The following is a 13,507-nucleotide window of genomic DNA, read 5'->3' on the forward strand; positions in this document are numbered from 1 at the left end:
TGGAACACTGAGCTGGGGAGTTTGGTGTGGGGCTGGGACCCCGCACTCCTCTGGGGGGACCTCCACAACCAAGATATCCTTCCTGATTTTTAACCACCACATGTGGGTGTGAGACCGGCCTGTTCATGTCTTTGCCTCTCCTACCCATCTCAATGTGGTTTCTTCTGTATGTCCTTAGTTATAGGACTTTGTTTGAGCTAGACTTTAGGTGATTTTCATTGATGGTTGTTCTGTAGTTTAGTTGTAATTTTGATGTGGTGGTGAGAGGAGGCAAGCACAGCATTTACCTACTCTGCCATCTTGACCAGAAGCCCTATTTTTGTTGTTGTTGTTGTTTTTGTTTTTTCCTCCACATTTCATTGTTGTGCTTTAGATGCCAGTTTGGCCGAACATTAAATGGAAGCTTAGAGATATTTGAAAATATAATTTACTTGACAATAGACTGTTTCAGAAAATAAACTTTAGAGGTCTATTTACCAAACCGACAGAAGTCTGCTTCTGGGTTCACTTGGTGACTCTTAAATGTGTGTTTTAGAAATGTGATACTGGACCAGGATGGTTCTCAAAATCTTCTAGTGGCTTCTTGCTGCCAAATGAATTCAGACTCCCTCCAGCCTGGGTCCCTCTACCTTTCTATTCTTCACCAACAAAAAGGGCCCTCTTCCTTAGCCTCCATATTAAAATCTCTTTCAGCTTTTAAGGCTTAAAATCAAAGCCTCGATCATAGAACTCCCTCTCATCTTCCCAGCTGTGTAGGATTTGGAGAAGTCTGATATTTATTGCATTCTGCCATATGTCAAGTGAACTCAAAATATTTTGTTAGGAATAAATGATAAAGATTTATTTAAGGGTTTTAGAGTTTGCAAACTGGGAATACAGCTAGGCAAAAACACAGAAGTGTTCCAGAGAAGAAAGAAAAGTTAAAGAGTTCTTATAGTAGAAAGTACATTCTTCAGAATTATCAGCCCTGCATTCTTAGCCCTAGGATTCATCCAAGAGAGTTGTCAGTTAGATGTCCAGTGGATATATACGTGAGTCCTTGCAGGGGTAATCAGAGGTTTATCTGAAGGTGTGGTATATGTCCAGTTGTATGGCCAGATATTGAGGCAGATACTGGACATTTCAAAATGTTTAAGTTCCCAGGGTAGTTAGAACAAGAATAAAATTGTTTCTTCATGTCTCAGCCTTCATAATGTTAATAATTTTAGCAGCTTCGTTAAAGTGAATCCATTTTATAAATTCCCTATCCTCACTATTTTCTCACAGACAGAGCGTGCCAAAAAATGCATACACATTTTAATAAAGGAAAAAACTATTAAAATTATAATACTGTATACCGTGAATACAAGTCACGTTTGATTTCTGCAATTAACAAGATGGTGCTCAAAGTGGTTACCATCAGTGTAATTCTCATACAGTTTTTTCCTTTCTTAAAATGTGTATACATTTTTTTGGCACCTTCCATATATGCGTCATTTAACTACATGTTTTATTTTTCTCTACTAGTTTTAAGCTCTGAACTCAGTTCTGTAAGCTCTTTAATCTTTGTTGTCTTGAAGTGCTTGGCACAGCATTTTGCACCCAATAGAAACTCTGACTTTTTTTTTTTTTAACTAGTGAAAAAGAAACAAAAACACCTCCCCCAAAACCCACCAAAATCTGGGACCTGATGCGGATTCCAATTTGATTCAGTTACTTAACGTTAGAGCTTTCCAAAGAATTATATAATACACAACAAAAATTATTTTCCCTGAGTGTAAATAAGTGATCCTGAACAAAATGTGGCATAAAAACAAAACAAGTTCTATGAGTTCATAACTTGGAGGATATTAAAAATGCCACAACCATCTTTGATTCTCCAAACCCTAAAACGCAAACCAGTTAGATAATTGTTACGCTTTCAGATGGAAAGTTTCTAGATTACAGTCCTTACATTACATTATCTAAGAGGCATGGTGTCCCCAGGCTGAGTTAATTTCAGAAGTAATAACCGTGCCAGAAAGCGCTCGGCACCGCAGTATTGGAATCATAAATGTTACTGTGAAGTAACAGAACTGTTTAAAATGATCCCAATCAGACAGGAATTATAATACCCAGGGGACATCTGTTCTGAGGAGTCACCAAACTCCCAGGAGAGTCAGGGTAGGGAGGACTGAAGTTTCAACGGAAGGGATGAAAGCTGAATAGGATGAAACAGGGACACGCTGTGATTCCCCCCCGCCCCCCCCGTATTCCCTGAAGATTGGCATCCTAATTACTTAAAACTCGTTTTGGATAAGCTAGTTGAATTGACACATCTACTACATTAGATTAGAGAAAGATGTGTGTTCTTCTATGCGGAGGATGTGATTTCATGGTTGTGAACTAGGAGTGGCCTTAAAAGGCAACCAGTCTGTTTTGGTGTGTGGCCTAGGATTAAGGTATCTTACAGTTTGTCCTCATTCTTTTAAAGTAATTAAGGCAAACTTTATGCACAGTGAAAGGCACAGATCTAAACTGTACAATTTGATGAGTTTTTATTACTGTATATACCTGTGTAACTACCGTCTTAATGCTGTGAGTTACACTGATTTTCAAATATTAAATCAACTTTGCCTTCCTGGATAAACTCCACTTAATTGCGACTTTCAAAAATATATATTGTTGGATTCGATTTGCTAAGATTTGGTCTTAATTTTCCTTTCTTGTAATGTCTGTATCACGGTTTTACTGACTTCATAAAATAAGTTGGGGTGTGTTCCCTTCTCTATTTTCTGGAAAGGCCTGCATCAGACTGGTATTACTGTGTTTTCCTGAAAGTAAGACCTAACCAGAAAATAAGCCCTCGCATGATTTTTCAGGATGACAGCCCCTGAACATAAGCCCTAATGCGTCTTTTGGAGTAAAACTTAATATAAGACCCAGTCTTATTTTCGGGGAAACACGGTATTTCTTTTGTATTTGATTGAAGTCACCTGTGAAACAGTTTGACCTGGAAGTTTTGTGATGGAAAAGTTCTTGGTTATAAATTTAATTTCTTTAATAGATATAAGGCTATTCAGATTTTGTGTTTCTTCTTGTATCAGCTCTGATAAGTTGTGTTTTTCAAGTAATTTGTCCATTTCATCTGAATTGTCACATTTATTGGCATAAAATTGTTCATAATATTCCATCATTATCCTTTCAGTGAACCTTTTTAACAAACCAACTTTTGGCCTAATTAATTTCCTTTATTGTTTTGTTTGTCATGATTTCTACTTTTATTTCTATTATTTCTTTTTTTACTTATTTTGAGTTTTAACTTACTCTTTATTCTAGTTTCCTAAAGTGGACATACAGATAATTAATTTTAAACTTATATTCAAATGTAAGCATTTATAGCTACATCTTTCCCTTTAAGCACTTTTTCCTGCATCTCACAAATACTGATGTGTTTTATCTTCATTATCACTTAGTTGGAAATATTTTCTAATTTCCCTTTTGATTTCTTCCTTAATGACAAGGTTATTTGGAAATCTATTGCTTCATTTCCAAATCTGGGGACCTTTCTAGTTATCTTTGTAATTTTTAACTTAATTTTATTGTGGTCAGAAAGTTATTCTGGAAGGTTCACTCTTTTGAAATTTACTGAGGCATTATCTGACCTTCCATATGGTCTGTCTGGGTGACCATACCATGTGGAAGAGAAGCAAATGTTTATTCTGTAGTTCTTGTGATTAATGTTCCATAAATGTCAATTAGATGCAGGTGGTAGATAGTTGTTCAAATCATCTATGTTCTTTCTAATTTTTGCCTAGTTGTTCTATCAATTATTGAGAGAGGAGTGTTAAAATATCCATTTAGGATGTGGATTTGTCTCTATTTCCCTTTAGTTTTGTCTTCCTTCAAAATGGACTCTTCATCTTGATGAAATTCCCTCTTTATCTTGGTAGTACATGTCTTCATATATTTTGCTTGATATTAATGTAGCTACGCCAGTTTCTTATGCCTACTGTTTGCACGATATATCTGCTTTCTTCTTTGTACTTTGAACTCATTTGCTTTTATATTTAGAATGAGTCTACAGTAGACAGCATAGACTCTTGCTATTTCATCCAGTTTGACAATCTCTGCTTTTTAATTGGAAAGTTTTGTCCATTTGCTTTTCTACGTATAAAATCATTTTATCTACAAGTAGAGGTAGTTTTATTTTTTTCCTCCCCAATCTGGATGCCTTTTATTTCTTCTTGTCTAATTTCTCTGGTTAGAACCTCCAGCGCAATGTTGAATAGAAGTGGTGAGAGTGGACGTTCTTATCTTGTTCTTGATCTTAGCGGGGTCAGTTCCTGATCTGTCTTCATCACTAAGTATGATGGTAGCTTTGGGGTTTCATAGGCACATTACGTCAGGTTGAGGAAGTTCCTTTCTGTTCCTAGTTTGTTGAGTATTTATAACGGGATGTTGGGTTTTGTTAAATGGTTTTTTTTTCTGCATCTGTTGAGATGATCATTTTTAGGGTCCATTAATATACATCGTTTTATAATGATTTTCGTATGTTGAACCAACCTTGCATCCCTGGGATAAATCCCACTTGGTATGGTGTATAATTTTTTTTATATTCTACTGGATTCAGTTCGTTAGCATTTGTTAAAGTTTTTTCTATCTATATCCATAAGGGATATTGTTCTGTAGTTTTCTATGGTATTTTGTTAATGAAAGCCTGATGAATGCAGCATTTATGGTTTCTCAATGTCTTTTCATGGCTTGATAACATTGTTTTTTGTGCTAAATAATATTCCATTGTGTGGATGTACCACAGTTTATTTATCCATTCACACTGACATACATCTTGGTTGCTTCCAAGTTTTCACAATTATGAGTTAATTGTTTTAACAATTACGCTATAAATATCCACGTGCAGGTCTTTGTGTGGACATACATTTTTAACTCACTTGGGTAAATACCAAGGAGTACAATTGCTAGATCATAGGTTAAGAGTATGTTTAGTTTTGTAGGAAACCACAAACTGTCTTCCAAATTGGCTGGGCCATTTGGGTCCCACTATCAGTGAGTGACAGTTCCTATTGCTCCATATCTTTGCCAGCATTTGATGTTATTTGTGTTTTCAATTTTGGCCATTCTCCTCGGTGTGTAGTGGTATCTCGCTGTTGTTTGAATTTGTAGTTAGCTAATGGCATGTGATGTTGAGCACCATTTCATAGCCTTCTTTACTAACTGTATAACTAACCGCTTTGGTGAGATGTCTGTACAGGTCTTTTGCTGACTTTGTAATTGAGTTGTTCATATTCTTATTGTTGATTTTAAGAGTTCTTTGTATATTTAGAATAATGGTCCTTTACCAGGTATGTCTTTTGCAAATATTTTTTTCCCAATCTATGGCTTGTCTTTTCATTCACTAGACATTGTCTTTCACAGGCATTTATCCTGCGTCATGTTCTCTTTGACCTTCTGTGATCTGTGGTTTGGTGTCTGACATTAGTTTGGGGAAAATCTCAGTCATATATTTTTATTTTGTATCGTTCTTTTTTGCTCCTTTCTTCTCCTTCTTGTATTCCCATTATGCATTTGTTACACTTTTTGTATTTGTCCCACAATTGTTGGATATTCTGTTCTGTTTTTTTGAGTCTTTTTTTTTCTTTGCTTTTTTTTCAATTTTGGAAGCTTCTTTTGAAATATCCCCAAGCTCAGAGACTTTTTCCTCAGCCATGTCCAATCTAATGAGCCATCAAAGGCATTCTTATCTTATTTCTGTTTTTGATCAGTAGCATTTCTTTTTTATTCTTTCTTAGAACTTCCATCTAAGAAATAACTGGGCCCCATGGAGTTTTTAAGTCTCAGATTTGTGTGCACTGAGCCTCCAGCAATTCATCAATTACAGTCGAAGTTTCCCTTCCTCGTTGCTGGTTTTCAGGGGTATCGATGCTCCAGAATATTGTGGGTCTATTTGTCTGTCTGTGTCTTAAGTTTTGGGGGCAGTGGTTTGTCCTGTAACCTCACTTCTCTGACAGCTCTAAGAAGAGGAGTTGCTTTTTCAATTTGTTCAGATTTTTACTTGTCAGCATGAAGTGACAACTTCCAAGCTCCTTACAGCTGAACCAGAAACTGGAACTTTCCTACTTAGTAGTTTTTAAAGATTGGACATTGTGGAGATTCTGACTTCTGTTATGCAAGGAGTATTGATTTTTCTGTTCTCGCAGGCAGTTAATTATTAGCAAATTCCCTTAAACTTGTGGAAGATTGGTTTTTGCACTTTGTTAGAACTGGCTCTTTCAGATTTGGTCCTTAATCTTAGGTAAATGCCTTAGTCCCGAGACATGGTCTTTACTCCAACCGTGTTTCCCCAAAAATAAGACCTAGCTGGACAATCAACTCTAATGCATCTTTTGGAGCAAAAATTAATACAAGACCTGGTATATCATAACATATCATATCATATCAATCATATCATATCATATCATATCATATATCATATCATATCATATCATATCATATCATATCATATCATATCCCCGGACTTATAGTAAACTAAGACCTGGTATTAACTTGTTATGTTATGTTATGTTATGTTATGTTATGTTATGTTATGTTATGTTATGTTATACCCGGTCTTATAGTAAAATAAGACCAGGTCTTATAGTAAAATAAGACCAGGTCTTATATTAATCTTTGCTCCAAAAGACACATTAGAGCTGATTGTCCGGCTGGGCCTTATTTTTGGGGAAACACGCTAGCAGGAATCTTTTGGGACTTCAGTGGAAAATAGGAAGTGTTTATCAAGCCTTTCTAACAATAGTATTCACACTCTAAACACTACCTTCCCTGCACTGGGTAGCACAGAAATGTCTGCTGAGCTATTCAGACTTCGAGCTGTCGGCAGAACCTGTCTCCCCTGTACATGCACAGCACAGGGTCAGTCGAGGATTTGAAGGGCGTTTATTTGCAGTTTTGAGGCTTCCCCTCTCTGGCCCCCTCCTTCCCAGGATTTCACCCACCAGTTTTCATCTGTTGCAGCCCTGAACTCTGTCCCTTGACACCTCAAGCCAAAGAGCCCACAGCCTTCTCCTTCGGTCCTGCTCTGTGTGCTGCACAGACCGGGGGGTGGCGGGGTGGGGATCTCCCCAGGGGAAAACACTTTTAAACATAGATCCAACCCAGTGTGGCTTTCTTCTTTCAAGGATCAAGTCCCTTTCAGCTTCTGCCTGCGTTGGTTATTTTCCAGTGCCTTCAATTTGCTGTGTTTTGAAATATGTTGACTAGAATGTATAGTGTCATGTACAGGAGGGTTAGTTCTATGCGAGCTACCCCACTATTCCCTGACGGGGAAGTCTTTAATTTTTACAAGAGGTGTCAGTCCCAACCTTCACTGGACTGGTTGACTGCCAAAGCTTGCGTCACCACTCTTTCTTGTGAAGAAGAGCTCAACTGAACCCCAAACTCTCAGCCAAGGCACTAACTCTTACTCTGCTGGACAGCCTGAGTCTCCATCCCAGGAGGAAACCCCTTAAGGATGGCTGCCCCAAGGCTGTGCGATTTACCCTTTCTGTCACTCAGCAGTTGAGATTTTACTTCTGTCCAGATGGGGCCAGAGTGAAAGCTGTATCCTCAGGTCGCATGGCTTCAGCCCCTGTAGACCTGCTTTTATGGAATTGCACTTTGGCATCATGCCCTCCTCTTGTAGTGAAGGGTGTGATAGGAAGTCATCAGCCGGACCATCTTGATCGTACAGCTGTTTTTTTAATAAGAAGGTATGAGGAGCCACTGGAAAAAATTCTCTCACACCTCCGTGCCAGAAACGCTCTGCTTCCTGGCTTAATGTTTGGTTCCTGAGAGACTCAGAGGCAAAGGTCTTTAGGAACTCGGAAGGAGGGCTGTCCTCTGCCATAATTCCTTTTGTTTATATTATATTCATTTCTGTCAGATACTTTGACTACTGTTTTGTATGCAAAGCCAAACAACAAAGCCATCTGAATCATTACCAACCGAGGATGCTGCCATCACTCTAAACATTTGTCACTCCTTTCTGGGGACTGCCTTAATAGCCAGGCTTTAATTCATACAAGAATGTCAACTTCAATTCAAAGTGAAATGACTCACCTTGCCTTCCTACCTATTTCACTGGATTGAATATATTTGCTATTCAAATCAATTTTCAAAAAAAGATCAAATTTACTCCCAAAGGGGCAGAGAGGAGAACTATTTGAATGTTCTACTGGCTCTGAAGTCAATTTCAAGGAGATCATTCTGGACAACAGGAATATCCTGGGATAGCACATAGATTCTCCAGGTACTTTCTCTGTCAGGAAGAGCCATCATCTGAATAGTCAGGGCCCGGTGTGCTTGAATCATTTACCATCCACTGCAGTTCTCCTTTCCAACACAGGGCAGAGCTGGGTTTGATGGCGTGTGTGTTGTCACCCTCTCTCTAGGTGGAGCCAAAGCCTGTGATGGGAGTGTGGGCCCTGAGCAGCATCACGAACCTCCCCTTATATTTAACCTAGAAGGCGCTGCAGAAGCTGTGCCTCTAGAACAAGGCAGTGCCGAGTACCGGAGCGTACTGCCCAAGGTCAGAGAGGCTCTCGCAGATGTCCTTCAAGACATTGCTCACGACAACATCTCCCAAGCGGACTACACTCGGGACCCTTCGGTAACTCCCTGCTGTAATCCCCACCGAATTGCCTGCCGCTGCCAGACCGCCTCCCAGACCGACATTTCAACAAGCAGAAACATCGGGAAATGAGACGGGGCAAGTGCACACCCCAACTTCAGTCTTACCTTCTTTAGTTATGTTTGTGTTACAAATACGTCTCAGAATGTTGTTTTGAAGCCCACCTTGCGTCCCCCACTGTCCGTTCTGCATGCTGGCATGAGAGGACAGCTGTGCTGAGCTGTGATGGGAAGCGCACCTGCTTCGGAGTCAGACCAGGTTCAAGCCCCAGCTTTGGAACTTAGGCCACTACGTCACCTAACGCGCAAGCTGATTTTGAGAATTCAGTAAGGCAGTACACGAAAGTGCCTTGCGCGTTACCTGACACTTGAGGCAGGCGCTCAGTCCATTTTAGGTTTTTTGTTTGTTTTCAGTGCACCCAGTTTCACTGGATGTTTTAGCAGAGATTCATCCCAGCTGGTATGTAGAGCAGGGCTTCTCCACTTTCACTGTGTACATAGATCGGCTGGGATCTTGTGAAAGGGCAGGTTGTGGCTCGGAAGGTCTGGGGTGGGGCTGAAATCGTGCACCTCTGGGACACTCCTGGGGGTCTGGCTTGAGTAGCATGGCTAGAGACTAGACCAAGTCAGATGTCTCCAGGCGGAAGAGCCCTCAGATAAGTCACGGCCCGACCCACCCCCCTTTGAAGGTCAAACAGCTGTATTTTAGAGTTAAGGCATTCTTCCTGCTTCCTAAAACCATGAAGAAATACATTTTTAGAGCCTCAAAATGCATTGCCATGATTTTATTATTAGTGTCCTAAAGGGGACTCAAAGTTAATAAATGATTCATTCCAAACACTGCAACAATACTTTGCCTGGCGAAAATAGTCTCTCTCTAGATGAAATGTACAAGAAATACAATTCGAAGACATTTCCCTATAAGTACATTTTTACACAGCATACATTTGAAAAGGATGCCCTTTTTAATATAAAATTCCGGTTACAGACCAATATGGTTAGTTCGCATTGATGCCATGGCTGTAATATATTTTAAATAGCGGGACGTGTGCAGTGTCCCCCACACCCACTGGCGGCCAGGGCTGAGGAGGGCTCGGTGAGCAGTGAACCACGTCCTGTGGCTTAAGCAGGAGGCACCTGGGATTCCAGCCCCCCATTCTGTGCCCACAATCGCACTCCATTCTTCCTTGTTTCTCCAAAAACACCTGACAGGGGGTGTCCTGATTTCTGAGGTGCGCGGCTCATCATGACTGCTTCGTTTTGCCCTTCTGACTTCCACGGCACAACATTATCTACCGAAATCAAAACAGAATGGCCTTACTCTCTCCAGGAAGAGGCTGTCAGGCAGGCTGCGGGATTGACAGATCTGTGCCCTTGAGGGCTGGCAGGGGGAGGCCGGGCGTACACGGCTATGGAAATTCACCCATCTTATGCAGGTGTGGAGGAGGATGGCACAGTTTCAGAAGATACTGACTATAAAATATGTGTATGTGTATTTTTAAAAAAGGCTCATCTTGTAAACACAGACTGCTAAATCACTATTATATTAAAAGTTGGGACATACCCTTGGTCCCAGTCCCCTTACTCTTGCTCACAAGAGGAAGAGACTAGTGTCAGAAAACATGCAGACTTGTAAAGGTTGGCTTGTTACTGAAACAAATGCTGCCCCCCCCACCTCCGAATGCTGCATCGTTCTAAGGTACCAGAAAGGATCAAGTCTCTTTCTTTCATGGTCCTGAGAGCAAAGTAAATCCCAAGGGGATAAGAGTGACCATATCCAGAGAAGTGTCAGTATATATATATTTTAAAAGACCACTGGTGATGACCCATATTCTTAAGGCAAAGGCCCAGGAGCTCCTCGTGAGATTGTCTAGGCAAGCATACATTCATGTCTACAGCAGTGATTTGAACCAAGCAGAGATGCCAAGCTCCTTTCAGAATTCCGGAAGTTTTTAAGGAATGTGGGGAGAGAAGGGAACTCTGGACAGATATTTCAAATAGGCATAGAAGAGTACAGGCAGAGAGAGGGAGTTGTCTGGCATCTCCTGGTGAATATTATTGCCCGTGAGGGTGTGACTGAGATGGTTGGTCCATGTTGAGAAAACATCTCAGTAGCACTCACGCCTCTGGTCCTTGTGTGGGGAGATGGAGAAATCTACCTGCTACTGTGTCAGTATCTCACAGGAGCACGGCCTCGCCTCACTGTCTACCTGCAGGCTCGAGGACAGGGCTGGGGTCTGATGGCCTCTGTGACACCTGCCACCGGCTCTGCACACAGGCTGCCCGATACCTTCTAGGGTCGAACAACCGTTCTAGGGAAACTCGCTCAGTGATTGACACTCACTGACAAGAAGCCTTCCTCGTGTATAAATAAAAGTCCCTGATGTAACTTAAACGAACCTGCACTCATTTGGCCCTTACAGAAGGCGATAGGACAACTGGCTTCCCGGCAGTGTGTAGGCGAACAGGCCTCGTGACGGGTTCTAGCACTAGTTCTTAAGCATCCCCTCCCCCCCTTTTCTTTTTTACTCCAAACAAATGCTCTACACAGTGTGCCTATCATGTATATACATCTTCTTTGGCAAGGGACCACCTCCTGAATGCCAATATCGGAAGTACCCAGATTCTGCAAATATCAAAAGGTGTAAGGTCTACTCTGCTCACAGCTAAGAATCTAATAATTTTTTATAGCAGCCACAGACTTTTACCCAAATTACGGAAATGGAACCCAATGAGTGAATGCGCTAAACCTTGAGGGAGCAGGACCGTCACTCTTATCCCCAGCTGCATCTGACTTGCTCTGGTTCCTGGAAGACGCAGCTTCAGGTGAATGATCACCAGTGTTTGGGGGACAAAAAAAACCTCCCTTCACGGCTAGCTGGGGCATGACACGCTAAAGGCAAAACGACTGGTTTATCAGGACGCTGCAAGCCAACAGATATTTTTAAATTTATAATTAGTATTTTTAAGGGCCACTGCTTTCCACCCCTAAAACAGAAACTTGACTTCCTGGCAATGTCTTTGGCAGTATGCCCACTAAAAGCCAGAATGTAGATGAACCTCAAGTTCATAGAGCCTTCGTGGGAATACAAACAGCCCTCCCGTCAGGCACGGAGGGCCCACAAGACCCAGTCTTTGTTTTTTGTTTGGCTGACTATGCTCACTAGATTGTTCTGTGCATTTATGCAAGAAAGAAGCCAGAACTGCACTCCATCCTTTTGCACATGGAATCTCAACTGCCACAAAATCACAACCAGGAGAAGACGTTCCATACCAAGACCTAACGGGCACGGAAGCAATGCCCCAAAGGCTGCTGTCTCTGCTTCTAGGAGGGTGACGCTGACTTGACTCTCTCTGTCTCGGCCCAAACACCACTTCCGTCTATAAATGTTTTCAGGGTGAGTATCTGGGCTGTCCTCTAAGTGATGCTCACGACAGGGGTCTATGTGTTGGAATATAGAATAGAAGCCTGAAGACTCAGAAGCTAAGGAGGCGCTGGTAGTCCCCGCCGGGAACAGTGATGCTGGGAGAAGCCAAGCGCAGCGCCCAGCCAACCCCAGGGCTCTCGCTGCTGGAACGGCTGAAGCGGGACGCTGGGAAGCCCAGCTGGGGGCGCCCCAGGGCTCTGCACATGGCCTGCCTGTGCTGCGGGGGCTGAGTCTGCCCCCGTCAATGCTCCAGGGAGTGAGGGTCCCTCTCGCCATGGCGCACAGCAGCCCAGCCCCGTTAGCACATCCCTTCAGCCCCAGGACAGCAGCATTCTGCAAAAGCACCTTCAGGAGCCTCACGGAAATAAGAGTTGACACAGGGAGAAGGTCCTGCCTTGTGAGCAGCAAAGATAGTGCTCCAGAAGCAAAGTCGAGGGTTTGGGGCCGCCCCACCTTGCCGGATTAGTGCTCGGTTATTCTAACGCTGTCGGGTTGAGCGGGACACCTGATGGCTAGTCTGTAAACATGAACAATCTGTGGCTTTCTGAGTATTAGAGAGGAAGATTAGTTGTTAGACACTAGGTAATGGGCACGAGGCGAAGGCTTCCTTCTAAGCATATAGACCGAGCCACTCTCTTAAGGGTTCCTAATGCTCACAGGGGGAAATTCATTCTCATCATCAAGACACACTGGTCCCGTCGCAAACTCATGTTCAGGAATAACCTCTCCTCGGAGCGCCCCGCCGTCCTCAGAATAACCTGGAAACCAAGAAGGAGGCATGAGAAGCCACACGGACAGTTCTTGTGCCAGGACCCGGGGCAGGACCTCAGGAAAAGGAGAATTCAAAGAAGCCACGGAGGCCGCCTCTGCCTTTTGCCTGAAGAGACTGCGCTTCAGATGAATCCACATCCCCACCTTCCCCTCCAGGTTCCTAAAACTTTCCACCTGTTGGCACATTCTCAAAGTGGCAAACAGTTCAGGCCACGTGTGGGGGAAACAAGCCTGTGGTGCTGTGCCTGCCAGGTTTAGGGACCCGAGTTCAGAAGCTATTCCCATGGCCTCAGCCTCACCAGAGAGGAAATGAGTGGTTCCGGGAGAGCGCTCCATCCACAGGGAACAGTGGAGGGACAAGAGGGTCGCTGTTAGACACGTCCCCCACGTCCACTCACCTGGCACCGTGGAGGCGGAAGACGTGCTGGGTCTGGCTACAGTTGCTGCATACGACTGAGGTAATGAAGGTCTGAGGTCATTTTCTTTATTCTCGTCTGATCCTGAGCCAAGCAACCTAATTGCAGCAATTAAGAGGGGAAAGAGAGATCATCACATACCCAGGACACCTCTGAAAGGAAAAGCACTAGGAAGCTCATGCTTGGCCGCTTGTGTGTAAAGTATAGACGTATCAGTGCCCAGCTGGGTCTGCATGAACTGAAGTGACC

General features: G+C 42.6%; 2 protein-coding genes across 5 annotated transcripts in view; one reads left to right on the forward strand and one right to left on the reverse strand.

The window, feature by feature from the left end:
* The window catches only part of ARSG (arylsulfatase G), a 95,894-nt gene extending 86,404 nt beyond the window's left edge, over nt 1-9,490 (forward strand). For all 4 annotated transcript variants that reach the window (XM_081027515.1, XM_081027513.1, XM_081027514.1 and 1 more), the window contains one exon: nt 8,406-9,490. In XM_081027515.1, the coding sequence (XP_080883641.1) occupies nt 8,406-8,716 (311 nt within the window). In that variant the 3' untranslated portion in view covers nt 8,717-9,490. The remainder of the gene's footprint in view (nt 1-8,405) is intronic.
* WIPI1 (WD repeat domain, phosphoinositide interacting 1) overlaps nt 9,402-13,507 on the reverse strand; it is a 32,875-nt gene continuing 28,769 nt past the window's right edge. Inside the window, exons 11-13 of the mRNA XM_081027524.1 lie at nt 13,241-13,356; nt 12,729-12,829; nt 9,402-9,935 (exon numbers count right to left, since the gene is read on the reverse strand). Of these exons, the coding sequence (XP_080883650.1) occupies nt 9,888-9,935; nt 12,729-12,829; nt 13,241-13,356 (265 nt within the window). The 3' untranslated portion in view covers nt 9,402-9,887. The remainder of the gene's footprint in view (nt 9,936-12,728; nt 12,830-13,240; nt 13,357-13,507) is intronic.

This window comes from Rhinolophus hipposideros (assembly GCF_964194185.1).
Source record: "Rhinolophus hipposideros genome assembly, chromosome: 20".
NCBI lineage: Eukaryota > Metazoa > Chordata > Mammalia > Chiroptera > Rhinolophidae > Rhinolophus > Rhinolophus hipposideros.